Source organism: Canis lupus, chromosome 14 (assembly GCF_003254725.2).
Source record: "Canis lupus dingo isolate Sandy chromosome 14, ASM325472v2, whole genome shotgun sequence".
In the NCBI taxonomy this organism is placed as follows: Eukaryota; Metazoa; Chordata; class Mammalia; order Carnivora; family Canidae; genus Canis; species Canis lupus.
In genome coordinates this window covers 42,500,473-42,525,082 of record NC_064256.1, presented here as the reverse complement: position 1 = coordinate 42,525,082, position 24,610 = coordinate 42,500,473, and the positions used below count along the sequence as shown (strand labels likewise).

Genomic DNA, 24,610 nt, shown 5'->3' with positions numbered 1-24,610 from the left:
TTTTAAAGGTACATTTTGCCACTTTGTAATTACAAGTAATCTGGGTGATACTTAGAATCCTGTGAACATCCTGTTCACCCAAAACCTTTCACTGAGTGGTTTTAGCTTTCACAGATGATCCTTGCCTGAGTCAATCATGACACTGGAAGTTACAAAATAATTTTGATATGACTTTAAATGGCTTCCTACTATGCCATTATATGGATTACATAATCATTTTTAATGCAATCTCCTGATATCAAAATTTTAGATTCTTTTCTTTCTTTTTTGGTTGCTATTATAAGTGTTTAATTTATATCCTGTAGATAAATATTTCTGTACACCTATGATTAGTTTCTTTTTTTTTCTTGAAAATTCAGTCATTTGAGAGAGAGAGAGAGAGAGAGAGAGAGCACAAGTGAGTGGGGAAGAGGCAGAGGGAGACAATCTTTAAGCAGACTCCTTGTTAAGTGTGAGGCTGACTTGGGGCTTGATCTCAAAACCCTGAGAATATGACTTGAGCCAAAGCCAAGAGTCAGATCCTTAACTCATCCTGAGCCACCCAGGCACCTCCATCTATTTCTTAGAGAAAATTACTTGGAGTGAAACTGGGTCATAGAGTCTAGCCATTTTTTAAAGGGTTTTCATCTATATTAACAATTTGTGCTTTACGGAATTATACCAAGTTTTGTTCCCATTAAGAACGATTAGTGCTTGGTTCCTGACATTTAAGAGCCAACACTTAATACCATCATCAAACTGATAGATGAAAATGGTTTCTCATTATTTTAACTTGTGTTTATTCAATTATAGTGAGGTTGGAATATTTGTATTTCTTTCACCTGGTCGTATCCTGTACTCATTTTTCTATTTATCCTTTAAATATTGATCTATAAGAGCCCTTTCTATACTAAGGATGTTAATTCTTTGCCTTTAATATGCATTGTACATATTTTTCCCAGATTGTAGAAAAATGCACTTTAAAAATATTAAAATTTACATGATTATTTTCCTCCTCGAAAGAATTTAGGAATGGGGCAGAGAATGCAAAAAATTAACCAAATGTAGAATTATTTTTGTTTATCATGAACTTTAGCATCTTTAAAGAACTGCCTAATGAAACTTAAAATTTTATTGTCAATATTCAAAATTCTCTTCTGATCTTTGCTACATATATATATTATATAGCTGATTTCACTATGCACAAAATGTGTTTTGTTTTTAATCCATCATTCCATATCTGCTTTCCATAATCAGCAGAGTTATAAATACAATTTTTAATTAACTCTAGGATATAATGCAATTTTTAATTAACAGCATGAAATAAATTTCATTTAGTTCTCATAAACCATTTAAGATCCAATTTTTCATTAGAATAAATAGCATTGCTGTGAATATCCTTACATAAATTCTTTTTGATTCCTTTAGAGTTAAATTCTTAAGTCAATCTCAAAAACAAAACTACTCAATAACCAGAGGAAAAAGCACGATGCATTTAGGTTTTTATTGTTTTCTGCCAGAGAACACTCCAGAAAGACTCATTCAACATGTACTGAGTCCCAGGTATTTGAGTGTTATTGGTAGTGTTTAAAAGAGCTTATTTTCCCAAATCTCCAACAATATGGGTTTTGATAAGTTTATTTACTCTGGCTAAGTTTACAGTGTTGTGTATTGTGGTATCTGAAGTTCTTGGAAGTGGCACTTTCTCAGTGCAGGCAAGTCTGTGCAAGAGCCACATGATATTCCCATGTATTCCATGTATACTCCATCTCCTTTATCAACTTTGTGGGATCAAATTCAGCAGTGGAATTCCAACATGTATTTCTATACTGGTTAGAGAGCTTTTAGATATAATTTACATTATGTGTTTTCTTTCCACTCTCTTCAAGAGCAAGAGCCAAGTTTGAGGCAGGTCTGTGTCCGTGGCACATCAGATATGGTCAGCATGCAAAGCTAACATCATAGAGGGTGGCACCCAGGCATGCCCTCGCTCCCATCAGGGGAGGATGGCAGGTGAGGCTCTATTCCTGGCTTCCGCTGTTGGTTCATACCACCCCAGGCAGCCCTGCCTCTGCATGCCCACATCACCATGGCATCCGTATCCTTCATCTTCCACTAGAAACAGGAGCCGTGGTCAGTGCTAGACCTGGCTCTCTGCAGTGGCCCGTGGAATGAAGGCTGAGGGGTAAGAAGTGCTCTAGGTTTTCCTCAGAAGAAAGGTTCATTGACAGTATTAGGCACAAATATTCTTCTAAGATGACGGGGGAATGACTACACTTCTGAGGAAGATTTGGCAAAGTCTTGAGACATTTTTGATTGGCACAATCGGGGGGTGCTACTGGCATCTAGGGAGTAGAGGCCAGGGATGTTCCTAAACAACCTACAATGCACAGAACAGCCCTCCATGACAAAAATGATCTGGACCTGAATGTCAGTGGTGCCAAGGTTGAGAAATCCCTCTTCTAAAACAAAGCAACTGCCCTCTGTGCCTCTCCTAAACCCAAACTATTAAACCAAAAAAGAGTATCCAGTAATACAAACTGCAATGGAATGAACTCTGGCTTGTGTAGATAGGGAAATTTCCTTTGGGATTTATGTTTCACTGTGGCATTTCATAGGACGCTTCTCTTACGCGGGCCTAGAACTAGGCCACTGAAGCCCAAGCAACGTTACCACCATCCAGGTGGGCACTGGAAGCTGACTCTGCTGCATGGCCCACACTACTGTGCACTTGTCCCCATGGCCTCTCATCTGAGGTTTCCAGTGAGATGGGAGAGCCAGTTAGGGAGTCTCGGGAGGCCTGTATGGAGCAGCAGGAATCAGAGGAGAAATTATGCAGACGATTGTATGGGACACTGAGATGCTGCTGAGAAATAGGGAGAGAAATACCTGGCCAGGCTGGCTTGGAATCAGACCCTGGAGCCCCCAGAGCCAGCTCCTAAGATGGGGAGCTAGGTGGTGGCCGGTTCTGAACATTTAAAACCCTTCTGCTCAGGTGTATCCAAAGCAGCTTATGCTCAACAGTAACCCAGACTGAAAAACAACAGGTCTTACCGGGGGCGCTGGTGGTGGGGGAGGAGGAGGGGCCCCCAGCGGTGGGGGAGGGGGAGGCAGAGGAGGAGGTGGTGGCGGCGGTGGCACCGGCATATGTCACAGCGTTGGCGTCTCTTTGCTTCTGAATGGTCCCAAGAGAACGGTTTCTGCTCTGAAAGGGAGAAAAGAGATAGTTTTCAACTTGAGTGTCTTTATTCATGCGCAGGTAGCACGCATCACGCAGGCCCAGGCGAAGAATGGATAGCTTTTTCCTTTCTCTTGTCCACTCATTCATTCTTCCTCCCATTCACTCTTTCAACAAATACCAAATGCCCGCTCTGGGGCCGGCATTGGGTCAAGTGCTGGAAACAAAAGAAGTAGCTAGATTTTAGAGAGACTTAGGTAAAAAAAACTGATGAAATCTAGCTATTTATGTCTCAATAGAAATAGAATATATAAATATGTCAGTGGCAACACCTCATTCCATAACGATTTTTCCAAACAGCTGCATCCTATCTGCTTAACATTAAACTTTCTCGCTTTTTCCTTTCTGATGCAGTTTAAAAATATTCTGTACATACTCCCATTTTCCTAAGCAGAGCAAATGGAATGAAATTTAACCTTTCTGAATGTCACGGGCTTAACGTTACTCACGATGCCAGCCTTGAACAAGGCTTGCAAAGTGCATTAATCATTTTCCTGCTTCCTTCTCTTCTGCTTTTACTCTTCTTGCCGTTGCCGGGCTGCTGTTTCTATACAATCTGGTATTTGCTACAGACGGGGCTTCGGGGCACAATTCTGCAAATATGGTTATGTTGCAAACAGTTAATATTAGAGGATGTATGATCTCCAAATAAATGTGGTATTTCACTGTGGAGTGGGTGGTGTGTGTGTGTGTGTGTGTGTCTTAGAATCCACATCAAAACACGCTGAAAAAGCTTAAAATGTATACTAAGGAAAAATCCCACAGTTTACAAGAATGAGGAAAACCTATAGAAGAATCTAACAATTTAAGTGGCAACAAAAATAAACATCAATCTTAGGCCGGGGTGGTTTTGTGTTCCTTCTGTCTCTCTAGTTAGTGGAAGGATAGAGCAAGGCCCATGCCCGTTTCTTTAGCTTTAAACTCCTACCATTTGTATTATTTAATGGCAATATTCTTATCTCTTAGAGGCAAAAAGCAATTATGTAACCTGGAACTTTGTTCCTAACCTAGTCCCCTGGATTTTGCTTACTTCACACACATTCTCTTTACCTTTGTGTAGAGTGGCTGCCATGTGACCGGCTAATCACAGTAATTTCCACATCAAGCCTCTGAGGTCAGTAGTTTAATCCCAATTTTATAGGTAAGAAAACTGACATTCAGAGATATTAAGTACTTAATATCACACAGAGAGTCATGAGTGGACCTGAGACTGGAACCCAGGCTTCCCAAGCTCTAAAGTCCAGCCTCTTCTCAACATGATTTTTTTTGTGTGTGGCAAAATGTGCATACTACAAAATGTATCATTTTCATAATTGCAAAGTGTACAATTCAGTAACATCAAGTACTTTCACAATGTTGTACAATCATCACCACTATCATTTCCAGAATTATTCATCATCCCAACAAGTGCCCATTAAATAATAACTTTCCATTCTTCCTCCCCTAGCCCCTGGTAACTTCTAGCCTACTTTTAGTGTGAATTTGCTTATTCTAGGTACCTCAAATATAATATTTGTCCTTTTGTGTCTGGCTTATTTGTCTTCAAGTTTCATTCATGTTGTAGCATGTGCCAGAATTTCCTTCCTTAATTGTATGTATGCACCCACCACATTTGGTTTATCCATTCATCTGTTGTTGATAGATACTTGGGTTGCTTTCACCTTTTGAGTACTGTGAATATAACTGTGAACATCAATATACAAGTATCTCTTCAAGACCCTGCTTTCAATTCTTTTGGGCATATACCTAGGAATAGAATTGCTGGATCATATGGTACTGCCCTGTTTTCAGCAGGGTTAAGAACCCCCTAAAATTGTACAAAAAATTTAACGTGATGGGGCAACCTGGGGGGCTCAGTTGGTTGAGAATCTTACTTTTGATTTTGGCTCAGGTCATGATCTCAGGGTTGTGAGATCAAGACTTGTATTGGGGTCTTCACTCATCAGGGAGTCTACTTGAGATTCTCTTTCTTCCTCTCCCTTTGCCTCACTTCCCACACATGCACTCACTCTCTCGAATACATTATATAAAAAAATTTAAAGTGGTATAAGATATACACATAAGTTACACTTTCATGTGGAAAGAATCCATGATAGTTTTTATAAGAATTCCAAAGAGGTGCATGAGCTGATCACCTTAGGAGACCACAATTTTCTTTTTTTTTTTTTTAAGATTTTATTTATTTATTCATAGAGACACACACACACACACAGAGGTAGAGACACAGGCAGAGGGAGAAGCAGGCTCCATGCAGAGAGCCTGAGTGGGACTCGATCCAGTGTCTCCAGGATCACGCCCTGGGGTGCAGGCGGCGCTAAACCGCTGCGCCACCGGGGCTGCCCAAGACCACAATTTTCTTATAAAGTATTCCCCTGAAAGTTACTAGCACCTGATAATTTCTGTGTCACTCTTTCTTTCCTTGATAGTAAAACAGGAACAGAAAGACTGAAAAAAATAATATTCATCAGAGTCCAGAGAATAAAACTATATTAAAATTGAGCAGAGATGCCAGTTGGTAGTAGATATTTCTTCTAAGTAGCATCAATATTATCTTATTATACAATAAAACAAACTGTGTGTATTAGTCGGATAAAGCTGGTGTTTTACTATTTTACTGGCTGAATGCTAAAGGAAGTTGGATGTGAGCTCACAGTTTAGTTGGAACAAAGATGAATGATCAGCTATTTGTGTTTTAACAATTTCTTTCATGAAAGGCATTGGGTATATATCTCTTTGTGATCCTTAATTCAGTGGCAAAATAATTTCAGTCAAAACTTTACAATAGGGATTAAAGGGTTGGCTGAAGTATCACAGAACAAGAAAACATAGAGGTCTCATTAAATGAGGATTACATCTTTTAAGCAAGACGGATGAGAGGAGTCAGACCTGCTTCCCTTGGTGAAGAACTGGAAAGGGATTAGGAAAGTAACTTTAGAAACTTAAATGTCACTTACCTAAGGTCATTTATCTCAGAAAAAAATGGCCACAGGAAGGAATTAAGGAGAACTGTGGCAGAACTATTCATACAACCATTTAGCCCACAGCTGGATTATATCTCCTAGTGTCCTCTGTGGTTAGATGTGACCATGTGATTGAGCTCTGGCCAACAGAATGAAGGCAGCCGTGATGTCTTCCATGAGGCCCATAAAGACTTTCTACCCACAGTTTTCCTCTCTTCCTCCATCCACTGGCTGGAAGGAAAGGTCTGATATGTGGGCACAGCCACAAGATATAAGAAATCTGGATTCCTGACTCTCTTTAAGGCCATCCACCAAATCCTTTATTGGACTTTACAAAAATGAAAAACTTCAACTGTGTTACATCATGGAGAGTCTGGAGTTTAAATGTATACAGCCACTAATTTTTAAGTTGCCCAACACAGGAACTTAATAGAATAGAGCCAATTCTCATTATGTGCAGTAGTTATATTCTATAAAGTTGCCAGAGACACTGAGTTAGCAAATACTGAACCACTGTTCTCCACAGAAACACAAAGAGTTAGACTCCTCTGGACATTTAGTCACAAGGCTTTTGTGAATTCACTAATACAGATTCTTGTTTTATGTGTATTTCTGCTATAAGACACCTCATTTCATATATATTGTTGGTACATTAACTTGAACTCCATGCCAACAGCATTATACCTCATGCCTAGATGAAGGTTCTCTAACTCATTCTTTTTAAAGATTTTATTTGTTTATTCATGAGACACAGGCAGAGGGAGAAGCAGGCTCCCCATAGGGAGCCCAATGTGGGACTCATCTCAGGACCTTGGGATCACGACCTGAGCTGAAGGCAGATGCTCAACCACTGAGCTGCCCAGGTGCCCTCTCTACCACATTTTCTCTATAAAGCACAACACAGCCTTTCTATGCACAACACTAGATCGCACTTCAGCATTACATTTGGGAGGGGCCATTTAAACGAGCAAACTCACCAACAACAAGCACACAAATCCAAAAAACATGGCACTAAATAGGATGTGCAAAGAACACTGGTTTACAGCGTGAGAACTGGAGCAAGCATGCAGAGTGCCGCCTCGTTGGACCTCAGCTGGGAAGCACGTGTGCACGGGGAGGCCCCAGGTTTCCCCCCACTCTGTACATGACAGTGCCGAAGAATACTGACTTTGGAGTTGCAAATAGAGTTCAACAAGTAGGTGACTAGCAACCTATGGAATCCGTGAATAATGAGGATCGACAGGATAACTTTCTGAACCCCCTGTATGGGCTCAGCACTGCATCAGGGACTTATAACACACTGTTCCGATTAATGCCCTCAACAACTATATGGTAGGCACTGGCATTTCCTATGATAGAGAACCAAATTTTATCTCAGAGACCTTACTAGTTTCCTCCAAGTTTCAGAAAGAGTAACAGATGAGTTAAAGCTCTGGCCTCTCTGATCCAAAACCTCACTTCTTGGTTTTAATAACTTGGTATCATCCAGGTCATATTATCTGCTTCCATTATGCAAAGATTTTTAAATATTCCTGAGACCCTCAGGTGAAAAGGACCTCATGTAGGTAAGCATAATTCTTGCACTTGCTCCTCCTGAACCTAGGCATCCTTGCTGTCCTTTCAATTTTATTTTGAGAAATCTGAGAGTAATCAGGTGCCACTGGGCTTCTGTCTTGCTGAACTCCCTGGGATGATGTTTCAAACTCTAGGATTAGAGGGTATTTTTACATGTGGTACTTGATGGCTTTGAAGGCTTTTTCTTGACAGATAAAATAATTAAGCAATTACCTAGAGAAGTATTTGTTAAAATCTGACAGTTAAGAATGCAGAGCTCCAGGAAGTCACAGGCTGTACCATGAGCTCTTTGAAGCTTTGTGCTCTCTCGACACACTTAAAACTGTTATTTTGCTCTGTAATGTATTAAAAAAAAATGCCGAGGATAAAAAAAGCCAGATTCTCAAAGGCTTTTGTGTTTTCTCCCGACTCATGAAATAACTGAAAAACAGTGCTGAGACGCAGGTTAGATATCCAAACACCCTTAGAAGGTGTGGAGGGCGGCAAAACTAATGCCACTTCCACGTGAGAGCCCCCCCCCCGCCCCAGTACAGGGGACTGTGCTACTCTCAGGGTCAGACAGGTGTGCTTTTCCCAGCTGTGTGGCCTTGATCAAGTCACTTAGCCCCAGGGGGTCTCATTTTCTTTACCTGTAAACTGTCTAGAATGCTTAACTCTCGGTTGGTCGTCGGGACTAAAACAAAGACTGTACATGAAGAGTATTACAGAGGTCTTGACAGGCAGCCGATGTTTAACTGGAAGCTATATTTATCAGCATCACACCACCACCTGCAGCCCCACAAATAACTACAATAAAAGGTGGAGCGGGACACATGTCCCAAGAGGGCTGTGGAGCGCTCAGGAATGTCACCATCAATTCCAATATGAGGAGGGCGGGCGGGGGGGGGGGGCAGTAGATAAATGTTGGGTAGAAGCTATGGCATTCTTCAGCAGGTGACAAGGTGGCTACAGGAGGCTGTTCTAGTTAGGGAGGGTAGCATATGAGCAGAGACAGAGAAAGGGGAGAAAGCAAGCCTGGGAGGCTCTGTATGTAGGGGGGAGGGGAGAAGAGAAAAAAGGCCAGAATCACAGAGGGGCTGAAATGACACTATACTATTCTGCAAGTATCTCTTCTCTCAGGTAGGGGTGGACATGTGTCTTGTTGCGGCCATCCACCAACTCCTCAGGCATTGGAAAAGAGTTCAAAAGATGGTGAACTTCTCAGAGGAGTCCTGGCCCCCTCAGCCAGAAGCCAGGAGCTCCCTTTCCCAGCATCCCTTGCAGGCAGGGAGCTGATTTGTGACTCAGTGGTCACAACAGTGGAAGGACAAGGTGTGGAGGGGCCCTGGCTCACAGGAGTGACAGCGTGGGTCTGCAGCTGGAGGCCCCCCTTCAGTGGGAATGCAAACCCAGTATGGCCACATCCTTTCGGTTTTCCCCCCAAAGCCCCAAATCCAGATTTTGGTGTGAAGCCCAGTTTTGAAACGTCGGTAACTAATTCAAAAAGTGTTTTTAAAATCACTGGGCCAACAGAACATACCTGCAGGTCATACAGAATCCATGGGCTGCCATAATACAACCTCTCTACCAGGAGCTAGTGGGGTTGGGAGTGTGGGGGTGGGTGATGAACCCTCCCTCCCATCCTTCCTTCCTTCCGCACCTGATTCAGAAATAGATGTGGAGTGGGCTTGCCTAGCTTGTTAAAATAAAAAGTTCTCTATGTATATGTACACCAACTGAGCTTTATCAGAGAGAAATCGCTTATGGTAAACAAGTTTACACACTAGTTGCTTTTGACTAAACTATACGCTCCTTTTTTTTTCCTTCCAAGAGTAGTTTGTCAGATTACAGTTGTTGACAAGTAGAATGTGTACCTATTTTTAAAATATAAGCAAGAAGGGTTACTGCTACTATTTGACAAAAGTTCCTTGTGCTGGTTCTTAAAATACATCTCAGTAGGAATCTGAAAATAAACTTCTCTGTGCACTCATGACTTTTTATGTTGTGTCGTTGTCCCATTGAGTCTCTTATTTGGCTGTGAAATGAGGGAGCCAGGCAGAGATTTCTCACCTCTGAACTAATAAAGGTGAAGGAGCCCCAGGTGACAAACAACTGCTCACATGATGGTCTCAGCAGGGTACTACAGCTCTGTCTATCATTTAGTTATCAAAGGTGTCTTGTGGCCAGGAAATCACAACCCACAGGCCCATGAGCATACAAGGCACAAATAAAAGGTTTCTTGAAAGATAGGGGCACCTGGGTGGCTCAACTGGTTAAGTGTCTGCCTTCGGCTCAGGTCATGATCCCAGGGTCCTGGGATGGAGCTCCATGTGGGGCTCCCTCCTCAGTGGGGAGCCTGCTTCTCCCTCTCCCTGTGCCTGCTGCTTCCCCTTGCTTGTGCTGTCTTTCGCTCTCTCTCTCTCAGTGCCAAATAAATAAATAAAATCTTAAAACAAAAGAAAGAAAGAAAAACACATGGCAAAGTTGCCAAAAAAAAAAAAAAAAAGTTGCCAAAGCTATAAGGAAAATAATAAAGAAAAAAAAAAAAAAACCTCTCCTGGTGACAGTGAAAATGATTTAGAGTGTTCACTTTCTGCTGTCCCTTCCTCATTGTGTGATGAGTGAATGCTCTGGGCATAGCCTTCTCTTGGGAATTCCCACCCATAAGATCTCACATCCCACACGTCACCTCTCCTAGTTAACATTGTCCTGGTTTAGGCCAAATGGAAATTGATACCCTCACTCTCCTCAATGGTATAAAAGTCCTGGAAATATTCAGCCTTTTGGGGGAGTTGGGGCACGTTGGGCTGAATAAGCAGGGAAGCAGGGGACATGGGGAGGGGGAAATAAAAAACACAGGTTAAAAAAAAATCCTTGACCATTTATGTTCTGGAGAATAGTAAAACAAGTTAGCTCTGTGATAGCTGTTACTATGTATCAGATCTTGTTCTTAAGGCTCTTTGTATATCAACCGATTTGAGCCCCACAACAGCCCAATCAGATTAAGCGCTACAATTGTCCCCATACTTCAGATGAGGAAACTGAAGCACAGAAGGGTTAAGAAATCTTCCCAAAGTCACACAATGAATTGGCGGAGGAGCTGGCATTCAAACCTAGGGTGTCTGTCTCCAGAGTCCATGCTCTTAAGCCCAAGCTAACTTAAGTCACTTAAAAACACATGGGTTTTACTTTGCAAAATAGGAAGGAGGGTCCTCAACAAGTTAAAAATAGAGCTACCCTATGACACAGCAATTGCACTACTAGGTATTTATTCAAAGGATACATAGTGATCAAAGGGGCACCTGCACCCCAATGTCATAGCAGCAATGTCCACAATAGCTAAACTATGGAAAGAACCCATATATCCATTAACAGATGAATGGATAAAGAATATGTGGTATAGGGAACCCTGGGTGGCGCAGCGGTTTGGCGCCTGCCTTTGGCCCAGGGCGCGATCCTGGAGACCCAGGATCAAATCCCACGTAGGGCTCCCTGCATGAAGCCTGCTTCTCCCTCTGCCTGTGTCTCTGTCTCTCTCTCTCTCTCTCTCTGTGTGACTATCATAAGAAAAAAAAAAAGAAAAGAATATGCGGTATATATATAGACACACACAACACACACACACACACACACACAAACACAATGGAATATTACTCAGCCACGGGAAAAAATGAAATCTTGCCATTTGCAACTAGGTGAATGGAACTAGAGGGTATTATGCTAAGTGAAGTAAGTCAGAGAGAGACAAATACCATATAATTTTACTCATATGTGGAATTTAAAAAACAAAACAGATGAACACAGGGGGAGGGAAGGAAAAATACGATAAAAATAGAGAGGGAGGAAAACCAAAAGAGATGCAGAACTCTAGGAAACAAACTGAGGGTTGCTGGAGGTGAGGTGGGTGGGGAGATGGGAAAACTAGGTGGTGGGCATTAAGGAGGGCGCTTGATGGAATGAGCACTGGGTGTTATAGGTAGCTGATGAATCAGTAAATTCTACCCCAGTGACTAGTAATACAGTATATTTTAACAAAATTGAATTTAAAGAATTTAAAATAAAAAAAATTTTAAATTTATAAAAGGCTTTTATAGTTTTTGTCACATCCCATACCACCTGAACTTTCTTTTAGCTAGATACATTTATTTTGCAGAAGAAACTTTAAATTATCGCTATAAATGGAAAACCAAAATCATCTTCCATAAATAGAAAGTAATAAAAAAGCGAATGCAATAATTGTTAAAATGTTGTCTATATACATTTCCATAATGTATATAGAAAGTCATACATAAATAGAAAGTAATAAAAAAGTGAATGTAATCATTGTTAAAATGTTGTCTATATACCATTTCAATGCATTTCATGTTTCCTTGGTGATACTTAAGCCTTTGTGCTTTGGGAAACTGATCTACAGTGATGCTTCCCAGACTTTAATGGAGAATGAATCACGGTGGGGGTGGGGGGGTGGATCTTATGAAAATGTAGATTCTCATTCAGTAGTTTGAGTGGGTCCTAAAATTCTGTATTTCTAACAAGCTTCCAGGTCAACGCTGCTGGTCTGGAGACCACACTTTGAGTAGTTCTAGAATGTGGAAATATGTAAGCAAGGCACAGTGTCCATCCCAGACCTCCTGAATTAGAATCTTTGGGAGAATCTTCTCAACAAGTGATTTTATGCCTGCTCAAGTTTGTAAAGCTCTGTTGCAGAATATCAAGGCTGCTGAAATTCTCTGCCCTACACCATTGGGACACTGTGTCCTTTACTGAAAGGCTCTTTTTCTATAGACTCATTTAATCCACGAATGGATCCAGCCTGCTGGATGGATTCTCATACTTATGAGAATTGGAACTGACACACAAGCGTGAAAGGGAAACCACACCGAGTGTCCATTCACTCTCACCGAGGTGATGGGAAGGATTTCTAACACCTGGGAAACACCGCCCTGATGACAATAGTTCCTGAAGCTGAATCTGCTCAGGTCTGATCGGACATTGTAGTTAATTATCTGGTGAAATGCTGAAAGGGTTAATATAGTCTTGTCTACGTGAGTTCTAAAATTAAGATATACATTAACCACAATCTAATATGAAACCTAGCAAGTCATACCTACAATGAGCTCATAAATTAGTTTCCTTTTATAAGACTCTTAACTGAAACACAAATTTGTTCCCAGGTCATTCATTGAACGTTCTATGGTTTTTGGACATATTTGGCAAAGGGAAAAATGGAAATATTGATTATATTTATCATTGACTCCGGTATTTAAATTATAGCTAACTGTGACGAAAATCATTGTGTGTGCAGTTCCCAAGGCTGAAAGGAGAAAATATTGATTTCCTGTCTTTTTTTTTTTTTTGCTGCCTTTGAACGAGCTAAAAGAAGAACGAGGCTAATTAAAAATACATAATATTAATCACACATTTATAAGTAAGCCTCATTTCATATAACTGTTATGCTTCTGCAAAATGGCATCTCTAATTTTGGAAAATCAAGGAATGCTTTAAGTATACAAAAGGAATTTATTATGCAATGGAAACCCGTAATCGACATTATAAAATAATGAGTCATTTTACACAATAAATTACCACCTCTTTCCTTAATTTATTTGATGACACTAGATTTTATGATGAGGGCGTTTTTTACTCTCTAAGGCTAAGGTGGTAACTTTTCACTTAGGATGGTGAACCCTCCTGAAAATGACTTTTTGAGAACCACTGAGGAAATAATGTGAAGACAGGAGGTGGCACAGGGTTCAAGGCTACAAGATAAATCCTTCCTTTTCAAGTTTCACTTCTGAGACTTTAAGTCTTTTCACCTTATTTGTACTGCTCTGGCTTGGGCCAGAAAAGGACCACGCAGATTGTGGCCCCTGTAGTCTCTTGTCCACCTTGACGTTCTGCTAGAACCTCAAACAGTCGGTGGCAAGGAGCCATCATCCCTCACCAGGCTGATCCTTTCCTATGGCAGCAAGCACAGGTCAGTGATAGCCAAGTGACCATAGGGTGTACCTCCCAGGCCAAGGGGCATCATTCCCTGCTTTACCACATACCCCTTTCCATGGAGGCAATTTCTACATCTCGTTTTCCACTCTGTTCTATGCATCCTATACTTCACCCACACCACATCTGTGACATCTTCTTACATACCTTTTCTATCTCAGCGTCTTTGTCCATGTTATTCAGGCTGTGTATGACAGCCTTTGACACCTGAAAAATTCCTACTGATCCTTTAAAACACTCTCAGGTGCCCACTGCTCTGCAGGGAGATCCTCCTCCCTTTGGCAGAGCTAACTGTACTCTGCTGGTGGGAATGCAAAATGGTGTGGCTACTTTGGAAAAGTCTGAAAGTTCTTTGAAATGTCCAACAGTTATCATAGGACCCACTGACTCCGCTCCCAGGTATCTACCCAAGAGAAATGCAAACTTAAGCCCACACCAAAACTTCCACATGAGTATTTCCAGTAACATTGTTCATAATTGCCAAAATGTAGAAAGAACCCAAATGTCTATCAACTTATGAGTGGATAAACAAAATGGCTGTGGGATGAAATATTATTTGGCAACAAAATGAATGAAAGACTGATATAAGCTATAGCATGGATAAACCCCAAAATCATTATGCTGAGTGAAAGAAGCCAATCCAGGGGCACCTGGGTGGCTCAGTCAGTTATCCCAAGATCCTGGGATAGAGCCCCGCAGCAGGCTTCCTGCTCAGCAGGGAGGCTGCTTCTCCCTCTCCCTCTGACCCTCCTCTCCAGCTCATGCTTGCTCTCTCTCTCAAATAAATAAATAATCTTAAGAAAGAAAGAAAAGAAAAGAAAAAGAGAAGAGAAGAAAAAAGGAAGGAAAGGAAGGAAGGAAAGCAAGCAACCCAGCCAGCCAATTGCAAAAGGCCACATACTGTATGGTCCTATTTATACGAAATATCCCGAATAGGTAAATCCATAAAAGTAAAAAGGAGATTGGTGGTTGTCAGGGCTGAGGAGACAGAAGGTGAGGAGTGATTACTAGTGGGTTCCTTTTTAGGGTGATTAAAATGTTCGGAAAGTAGATGATAGTGATGGTCGCGTGACTCTGAATATTCCAAAAACCACTGAATTGCACATTTTAAGAGAATGAATTTTATGATATGTGAATTATAACCCAAGAAGGCTGTGTTACAAAAAACAATTGGTGCAGTGTGATTAGTATCAGGCAAAACAGAATCCAGGGCAAAAAATATTAATACAGGGATCCCTGGGTGGCGCAGCGGTTTGGCGCCTGCCTTTGGCCCAGGGCGCGATCCTGGAGACCCGGGATCGAATCCCACATCGGGCTCCCGGTGCATGGAGCCTGCTCCTCCCTCTGCCTGTGTCTCTGCCTCTCTCTCTCTCTGTGACTATCATAAATAAATAAAAATTAAAAAAAAATATTAATACAAATATGTAGTGTTTTGGAAACATGAATTAATTGGTTCCATGGGTGATGGATACGTAAAAAGCATAAGAAACCTCTGAAGCAGGCCTTCCATGGTTGAAGGGAGTGAGGAGGGTATGAGCAAAGCTTTGCCACCAGTGCATGCATGGGGTGTGCGGCAGCCAGCCCCAGCCAGCATGGTGCTCACAGAGCCTTACTTTGTAGGCTGTTAAAGACAGGAAAGATGTTAGATACTTGTGTTTTAAAAACAGCACCTTGGGGGCCCTGTGTGTGGAGAGTGAATTATAGGGAAAAGCAGCAAATGGGTAGAGCAATTTGGGGATCCACTTGAGTGAGGATGGATATTTATTTGAATTATAATCACGGTAAATGGGATAGAACCAAGAATATTAGTTTGGATGTCTGGAATGGGTATCAGCAGTATGAGCCCAGGATAACCCTAGTGCTCCTGGCCGAGACAATCTAGTGTTAAAATAAGCAGACAGGAGAAAGTGTGTTTGTGGTCGGAGGGGCATAGATGGGCAGGGAGAAGGGGATTTAATTTGGAGCATCTGAGATGCTTTTGACAAATGGAAATTTAGATCTGAAATTTAGGAAAGAATCAGGCCTGGTGATAGTGATTCAGGAATCTTCACATAAGGCAGTTGGGTATGTCTCATTCTCTCATGCTAATTGTATGAAGATCTGGAAATGCGTAACATTTTAAACTACTGAGTTGCCTTCTGTAATTTCTAATTAAGTCAGGGACGTGGCTAATAATGGCAGTAAGTCAGGTGGCTGATAATGCTAATTGCCTATTCAATAGCCATTCCCTCTTCTTCCTCATAGCAAAACCCCTAATTTGTGGGTGGGGTGGTAGCAGTTGCAATTTACTCAGCTAAAAATATTTGATTTCTCAGAATCCCTTATATTTTGAGCAATCTTGTGACATCATCCTGGCGAACAAGATGTAGGTGGAAGTAGCTAAAGAGGGTATTACTTTCTGAATAAAAAGGTAACACCTCTCTAATGGAAGGGCCCTCACTCTTTGGGCATTTACATCTTCCTTTTCTTCCTGATTCTAAGCCTAGACATGCAGCAGCCAACTTGTGACCATGAGGCAACCAGATGTAAGATGAGGTCCTACAGGTTAAGGACAGTGAATCAGGAAGTTGAAAGTACTGTTTGGGCCCTTGCATCAGCCCTGGACTGCCTTTCTTGGGAGTCTAGTCTAGTTCCACAAGATAAATAAACTTGTATCTGTTTAAACCAGATTCTAGGGCAGCCTGGGTGGCTCAGCAGTTTGGTGCCGCCTTCAGCCCAGGGCCTGATCCTGGAGACCCGGGATCGAGTCCCACGTCAGGCTCCCTGCATGGGGCCTGCTTCTCCCTCTGCCTGTGTCTCTGCTTCTCTCTCTGTGTCTCTCATGAATAAATAAATAAAATCTAAAAAAAAAAAAAAGATTCTAATGTATATGTTGTTTTTGTTTTGTTGGTTTTGGTAGCTGAATGCAATTTTAACTGCTAGAAATCACATTTGAACTAACACATCTATCAGTGTTATTATATACATTGGTATTATATTGGTATATAACAGAGAGAGACTAAAAAAGACAAGACCATTTCAACTACCAAAAAAAATTTAAAAACAAAATATTTATTCTTTTTTAAAGATGATTTTATTTATTTGAGAGATAGACAAAGAGCATGAGGAGGGGGAGGGACACAGGAAGAGGGAGAGCAAGGAGCCTGATGTGGGGCTCCATTCCAGGACTCCGGGCATCATGACCTGAGCCAAAGGCAGATGCTCTTTGGCACTGACTAGGTGTCCCCAAGATATTTATTTTTACTACCAAGAAGTACTGAAAGCATTAAGGGCCTTAAGAGGTAGTATTGAGTACTGGATTTTTCTTTCTTCCAGACAATGGGATAAAATTTGCAGCTAAACAGAGATTATGGGACTACTGTATTAAGAAAATTCATGAATACAAACCCTATTAATGAGCATATGTGCATGAAACACCCTTCTGGAGGAGGTAAATTGAGCTGGTATATTTAAATGGCTTTAGCCAAAATGAATGTTCTTAAAGATGGGATTGTTCACATGACTCTCACAAGAATTATAATCTGTGGAAGAAAGAATCTTTCTACTCCCCCAGGCCCTCAGTAAACATAGCTAAGAAAATAGCATGTCCCCAAACCACAGCTCACTGGCCCTTCACAGAAGAACTTTTGCTGGACTGTGCTCTGGGATTATGTCTCCGGAACTGCAGTCCATAATGTTCTAGGAAACATTTATTATTGCCTTCTACCACAAAACTTCCATTGTCTTCAGGGCAGGGACCCTGTGGAACACTTAGATCTCTATGGCAACAGTGATTCCTTTGAAGACCTGCCAGGAGAAAGTTATCCCAGGTTTTAGGACCAGGAAAAACTGTGCAACTGATCTGTTTTTATCTCATGGTCACTGTGGATCAAATAACTATTTGCGTTTTCCTCTCTGTTTTGGCTACTGGGAAGCTCTGACAAATTTTTTAATCTTCTCTCCAGAAACTACACTAGACTTTATAGTAAACTCAACTGCACCTTATGATAGAGTCTTATTCTCTAAATTACCTCTGATTTTATCTTGCTTTCTAATTTGTGCATTCTCTTTACCCTGGTTTCATTCGTTATTAATTTTATGTTTATTACCTGTTTTTGTAAACTCCTCAAATGCTTTATGGGATAGGAACCATTTAAGGCAAACAACTTTTAAAAGCATCAGATGACAGCAGCTACTTTACTGACCATTGCTATGAACGAGGTACTGTTCTAAGTATGGAACTTTCTTTCTCTTTTTAAGATTTTATTTATTCATGAGAGACAGAGAGAGAGGCAGAGACATAGGCAGAAGGAGAAGCAGGCTCGATGTGGGACTTGGTCCCAAGATCCCGGGATCATGATCTGAGCCAAAGGCAGATGCTCAATCACTGAGCCACCCAGGCGTCCCTGCATGGAACCTATCTTAAGTTATCTACCCTAAATATGAGATAAGTACTATTATTACGTCTGTTTTACAGATGAGAAAACTGAGGGACAGAGAAGTCATTTGCCCAAGACCATACAACAAATAAATGATGACTCAAACCGGGATCCCTGGGTGGCGCAGCGGTTTGGCGCCTGCCTTTGGCCCAGGGCGCGATCCTGGAGACCCGGGATCGAATCCCACATCAGGCTCCCGGTGCATGGAGCCTGCTTCTCCCTCGGCCTATGTCTCTGCCTCTCTCTCTCTCTCTGTGACTATCATAAATAAATAAAAATTGAAAAAAAAATATTTAAAAAAAAATGATGACTCAAACCCAGCTACTCTGAATTACAAAATTTCGCCAAAAAAAAAAAGAACTAATAATATTGAATTTCTAAAAGAAGCTGAGGCCTTCTGAATTTATAGGATGAGCTTAGCATCCTTCAGCTTTAAAGGAGATATCTCAAAAAAAAAAATAAAGGAGATATCTCTTATACATCTTGTCTATAAAGTCATGCCTGATGACCCCCACCCACAGAGGGGAATGAGACAGTAGAAGCTAAAAGGGCAGATAATCCAAAAATAATTGACTTTTGATTTTAGAACATAGAGGTTTTCATTCATTCGCTCACTCGTCCATGCAGTACTCATCATGTGCCATGCATGGTCAGGTTCTGGGAACAGAGATGAAACAGACAAGCACCTGCCTGTTCAGGAGCTCAGGAGCAAAAAGGGGGAGTCAGGGAGGTAAAGGGTGCCTCGGGGTCATAAACGAGCTGATAGCAGACCAGAGCAGGGTGCGACGGGATCATTTTAGGACCAGATTAGCCCTTGGTGTCTATGTCACAGTTGATAACGGGAGTACGAAGAATCAGCTCCTTTAGAGGGCTATTGCGACGATTTGGGCTAAGATCTTTGGGCTAAGATCAAGCTCTTAGCCTAGCCTGGCATGTACTATGTGTTCAGGATGTGTCAGCCTTCAGCTCCTAAGGCACAGTGGACAGCAGCCTGGGCATCCTGCTTTGTCACACGCACAATCCTCATAAGGACAAGTGTTCTCAGAAGCTCAAGCACCGAGGCTGGCTACTACCTCCCCTGAGCTACCCCCTAAGAGCTGACTTACAGTCCATTAGCACTCTTCCCTCGATGTCACCATCTCAGACTCAGTGTCTTGTTGGAATAGATCACCCACACGCGACGAATATTCCTTCCAGTTGCGCTCAAAAATCTTCCACGGTACCTGGTCCACATCACGCCCCACCCGGCATTTTTCCTGCATTTGCTCTGCTTCACTTTATCTGGTTGGCGCTTCAACAACGGCAGGTAACTGCACGAGTCCCCTGCCGCATAACGGGTCAGGTTCCCACTTGAACGGGTCTAAGGAAAAGCCCCAACTAGAATTGCAAAACGGGAGTCTCAAGTGCGTTATTGGCTGAAGCCGTTAAGAACATATGTGCTGCACCTGCTCAGCATCAGCTGGGAACAGTACGTCTCTCTTCGGTTTAGCACAGTGGCTAAATAAGAAGTAACTAATCATTTTCTCACCAAACCTAACTCATATTTAACAGTTCCCTCTCAAAGTTTGTTTTGTCATGCTATCAGCAAAGTCAGTCAAACATTACGATTCCTTTCTAAATATTCCAGCAGCCAGATGGCAGGAACACTACTGTGACAAGGCAAAACTCGCCTAAAGATAACTTCATGATGCATAATCATGCTTGATGGCACTCGGCTAAGTAGAGTCACCCAGAGGTACCTCTTTAGCTGCCCCACTTAACCCATATCAGATCCTTATAATTGCAAGAAGAAGGCAAACATTCAACCTGCAGTGTGAAACTGGCTGGTAAAACAAACACGCTTCTACTTCTCTGAGGTCTGAATTTTAGGCAGAAATATGAAATCACTAGAAGACCACACATTAGGATACGATGTCTCTCTACGTATAATGTCACTGTACCTTAAAGTTTCAAATAGTTCTGTACCAAATTTAATGTACATTTAGACCACGTGGGCTAGAAAACAACGTCTCCCCTGCCGTTATTTCCGTAGTGTGTGCTTTTTAGTTGCTTTTGTTGTTACTCCAGCGTTAAAGTATCTTTATAAACTCTAGGATGTAGGAAAGTTGACTCTTCCTGCCTGGTGAAAATTTTATGCCTTCTCCCTTAGGGTTAATTATATTTTGGCTTCTCATACCTTTTCTAGGTTATATTATTCATTGTGTGTGTGCGTGCTCTGTGTGTGTGTGTGAGTAACCGCAAAATCACAACCTGTTCTATATGGTTTCTGAACAATAAATCTCCTAAAAAGAGCGTTGGCAGGCTGGGCCAGCTGGCTTTCTCCTGTTTCTAAAACTGTATGTTCTTAGACACACGCACTTCCTCCATCCCTTCTGCTGCTAACTTCAGTCTGTGACACAATCTCACATGCACAATTATATGAAAACAACAGAGACTCCTGGAAAGGAACAAAAAGAGGGCAAGGCAGGAAGCCAACCTTCAAGTCTCTTGTCCGGGCTTCAGGTGGCCGAGAACTGCTTCTGGTGGTATGTACAGAATTTGAAGTCTGTGTCCCCAGGTTCTTAACTCTGGCTCCCCCGGGTAAGGCACTTAAGGCATTTTTAAAGTGTGTGACTTTTTATTTGCTCATCTGTAAAACACCTCCCTTAAAGAACCGTGACTCCGCGTGAGGATGTTCACACAGGCATTTGGCAAAGCCCTCTGCGGCGTATATTTCATTTCCCATTATTTCTCAACTTTCTTTTGTTCCTCTGTCCTTCTTTTCTTTCCTGATTCGGTTTTTGTGGTTATTTTATTTTATTTTATTTTTGTTTTTGTTTTTGTGGTTTTTAAATGTAGCTCTAAAATGCACTGCCTGGAAAACACTAATCTGTGTGCTACCACAGTGAGTGGATTTTCAGCATTAAATTTTTATGTACTTTTTAATCGAGGTAACGCAGAAGCCAAGCGCACAAATTTCAAGGAAGGGATTTCATAAATACCTGTATGTGCACACCCGTGGAGTCACAAGTAAGGCAAGGGAGGGAGCATCTCCCACATTCCAGAAACCCCCCTTGTGTCCAGGTTGTTGTAAAAGGCCCAAAGGCAACCCCACTTCTAACTTACATTGCCATGATTAGCCTTGCCTAAAGTTACAAACCCAAACAAACAAATAAACAAACAAACAAAAAAAATCAACTCAGGGGAGGTTGGGGTTGCAGCGATTACTACTACCATGGTTGCCCATGAGAAACGTACTTCCAATCCTCCTTCTGATGAGATAGAAGATTTTGGAAAAGGGGCATGAACTTTGTGAATCACACAGGTCACGCAGGACAAGGCCCTCATTTTGTCATAGCCAACGACTCGAGGCTCTCAGGGAGGCCGAGTGACAGCGCTACTTCCTGCTACAGAGTAACTTTGCTTCCAAATGCTGCTGTCACAGGACGCGTCTCTAACGTGAGGGACGCGGCCGGGGCATCCCCGCGAGCCTGGAGCCGGGCACAGCTCTCCGGGAGGCTCCGCGTAGAACTTGGTAGGGAGCAGCGTGAGCAGCAGCGTACACTCCGTCCCCACGAGGCTGCAGCTCCCGCTGCGGGCACACCCACGCGGCTGGCACGGAAGGGGAAGGCACTGTGCCTGCGAGCCTGTGCCTGCCTGCCCACAGGGGCTCCTCACACCCCCTTCCCCAGCGCCCGCTCCCCCCACCCTGCTCCCCGCATCCCTCCGTGTCTGGGGGGCGGTAGGGAGGGAGGGGCATTCTCTGCCACCTTCTCTGACTCCTTCGAAGGACTCTGAAACCCGTACGCGTGTCCAGATCTAAATCGCTGGAGCACAGACTACTGACCCCGGGGGTCTGGACATGAGCCCTGGGGGCTGAGTCCCAAGATCCGCGGGCAGGTCCCAGCTAGGGCAGCACGCACCAGCCGTGTGACCTTGGGCAAGTCACTTCACACCTCCCGGACCGGCTTGCTCCCTCTGCAACCCCAAAGCCGCCTCCAGCCCTGCAACGTCCCAGCTCTTCTTCACTCCGCCCCGGCTCTTCCTGCGTGCGACCGTCCCCTACTCAGCGAGACCCCAGCCTTTTGTTCTGGGGGGGGGGGGGGAGCTCGGCGGCGAGGCCAGGCCAGGCAGGCTGGGCGCCGGGGCCGCTCGGTGGAGAGTCGGGTCAGGGGAAGACGTCCCCAGGCAAGCCCGCGGGGACCCGGGACCCTCCGCCGTCCGCGTAGGGCCCGGCTGGGCTCGGAAGGCGCGGCGGGCGGCGCTGGGGTGGGCGGAGATGCCCGGGCACCCGCGCGCGCTGCACCCCTGTCCGCGCCGCGGGCCACTGCGCCCCCTCCCCGCCCCGCGGAGCTACCTGCCGCCGGCCGTGCGGGGGCCGGACAGGACGCAGGCCCCAGGCCACGTCCCCGCCGCCGCCGCCGCCGCCGCCGCCTCCGGGCTCGGGGCTCCGGGCTCCGGGCTCCGTCCCCAGCCCGGCGCTGCAGGTGCCGCCGCTGCTGCGCTCGCTGCTGCGCTCGGTGCGCCCCGCTCCGCGGCCGCCGCGGGCTCTGGTGCTGCCGGGACGCGGGGGCGGGGCCGTCGCCCCACCTGCTCCGCGGGCTCCTGCGCGGGGACGCGGCCCGGCGGGCGGGGCGGCTCGGGAGCCCGGGGGGCGGGTCCCGGCGGCGGCGGCGCGCCCCTCCCGCCTCTCCGGGTGCGCGTCCCGGGTCCCGGCCGCGGGGAGACCCGGCCTAAGGCATCGCCACGCTGGGGGCGCGCCGCTGCTGCACCCACCTAGTCCGGGCCTTTGGAACCCTCCTTCTGCTCCAGGCGGCGTCAGGAACCCTGGCGACAAAAGGGGAGACCCAGGTCACCTTCTGCCCTCCCGGAGTTCACGGTCTGGAAGGGAAACTACAGGGCAAGTACAGTCCAGGACCGGGAGGGTGCGGCAGCGGGGATGGCACCCGATCCACACTTGGGGGGAGGTCAGGGCAAGGCCGCCCCAGGAGGTGATGGCTCAGGTGCAGGGGCCTGGCCCAGGGCCTGGGCAGGTAGACCGTCCCAGTTGGAGCCTAGGAGACGGGGAGCAGACTGTGTTTTGAAAACTGAAATGTTGGAGCGGGAAGAACTCGCTGTGACCAGCAAATCCCCGTCGCATTTCAGGTTCAGGCGCCGTGGAGCATGCACAAAGTTTGTATCTGAGGCTGGAGTGTTCCTCTAGGTGAGGGTTTCCTATCGTCCGTGGCCTGGACCTCTCTACAGACAGGAGGAGCTAAGAGGATACTCACGGACCCTTCACTCAGCCCTTCAGTGTCTGAACATGGACCGCAACCCATGCCCTCTGCAGAGCCCTAAAGGCGTGGGGGTGAGGGGGGCAGGGTCTCTAACACGAAAGGAATTTCTGGGCTGGAGGGAGGAGAGAGACCTGTGCTCCACGCTGTTGACAAGGCTTCTATGAGGTGCACGGGAACACAGGACAAGAAGCAGGTAATGACAACAGGAAGGATCTCACACATGGGCTGCAACCTCTCTTCAGGTTCAGGTTCTGGAGGAGCTGCTGTCAACGTATGTTCCCACGCAGCCCTTAGCTAGTTTCTTAATTACTCATGTTCACAGCAAGGATAAATAATTCACTCCGGATGTCGTTCGTGGGTTGTCAAGAACATGGGTTTCTGTTAGATTGAGATGAATAAAGGTGTATGTGCAGTCAGTGGAAGCCAATGAGGTACTTGCTTCCTGCCTATTTGTCCATGTTCGGCCTGGCTTTCCTCCTTTAGAACCAATAAGATGATCATTGGTATGCAGTCTGAAAAACTGCTCAACCTAAAATTCATAAACGATTTTGCACAGGTGAACACTACTTAAAAAATATCTGAAACATAACCAGACAAGACACTGTCCTCCGAATCCCTAATGCTTGTTCTCCTTAAACACGTAACCACTCAAATTCTAATGCAAAAGGAAGAAAAGATGAATTAGCGGAGAAGACATTTCCATGAGCCCAGAGAGCACCCATCGAGTCTTCTGCTGAGTGGCCCAAGCAGGAGCTATTTGAATGGATAGGCCGCTGGCTCTTTCATTCTGTTTCCCATGGTCCTTATTCCCGAACACAAACGGGATGCCTAGGGGTGCTGCAACCAGATGACAACCAAGAGACAATGAGCATGAAGCCACAAGGCCAATATGACTAGGATGGCCGAGGGAAAAATAGTCAGCATGGCACCGCTGGGCATTCGAAGCAATGGCAGCAACAGCCCACCTCTGAACTTCTCGCTGTGTGAGAAAAATAGTTCCTGTTTGTTTAAGCCACTGAGGCTGGGTTTTCTGCTCCTTGCAGCCAGATGTACTCCCAATGAATACAGTGACCGGGTGAAGGGCAGGATGTCTTCTCCCGTTGCTCACAAGTGCCTGAAATAGCTCACCTTTCATACCCTCTACTTGTAAACGTGTATTTACACCTGCTGTGACTTCCTGAGCTTGTCGGGAGAAGGGCGCTATAG

The 24,610-nt window shown here is 44.3% G+C and overlaps 1 protein-coding gene and 1 long non-coding RNA gene across 7 annotated transcripts in view; one reads left to right on the top strand and one right to left on the bottom strand.

Moving 5' to 3' along the window:
• The window catches only part of WIPF3 (WAS/WASL interacting protein family member 3), an 83,876-nt gene extending 61,245 nt beyond the window's left edge, over positions 1–22,631 (bottom strand). For 2 of the 4 annotated variants that reach the window (XM_049093761.1, XM_049093763.1), the window contains exons 1-2: positions 22,486–22,631; positions 3,034–3,184 (exon numbers count right to left, since the gene is read on the bottom strand). In XM_049093761.1, the coding sequence (XP_048949718.1) occupies positions 3,034–3,126 (93 nt within the window). In that variant the 5' untranslated portion in view covers positions 3,127–3,184; positions 22,486–22,631. Of the gene's footprint in view, positions 1–3,033; positions 3,185–19,255; positions 19,638–22,485 lie in introns of those variants that run through there. The other 2 variants (XM_025464501.3, XM_049093762.1) reach the window with 2 other exon arrangements.
• Positions 20,493–24,610, top strand: part of LOC112670654 (uncharacterized) — a 56,113-nt gene continuing 51,995 nt past the window's right edge. For all 3 annotated transcript variants that reach the window (XR_007402080.1, XR_004804545.2, XR_003143113.3), the window contains exon 1: positions 20,493–20,674. This is a non-coding gene — a long non-coding RNA (uncharacterized LOC112670654). The remainder of the gene's footprint in view (positions 20,675–24,610) is intronic.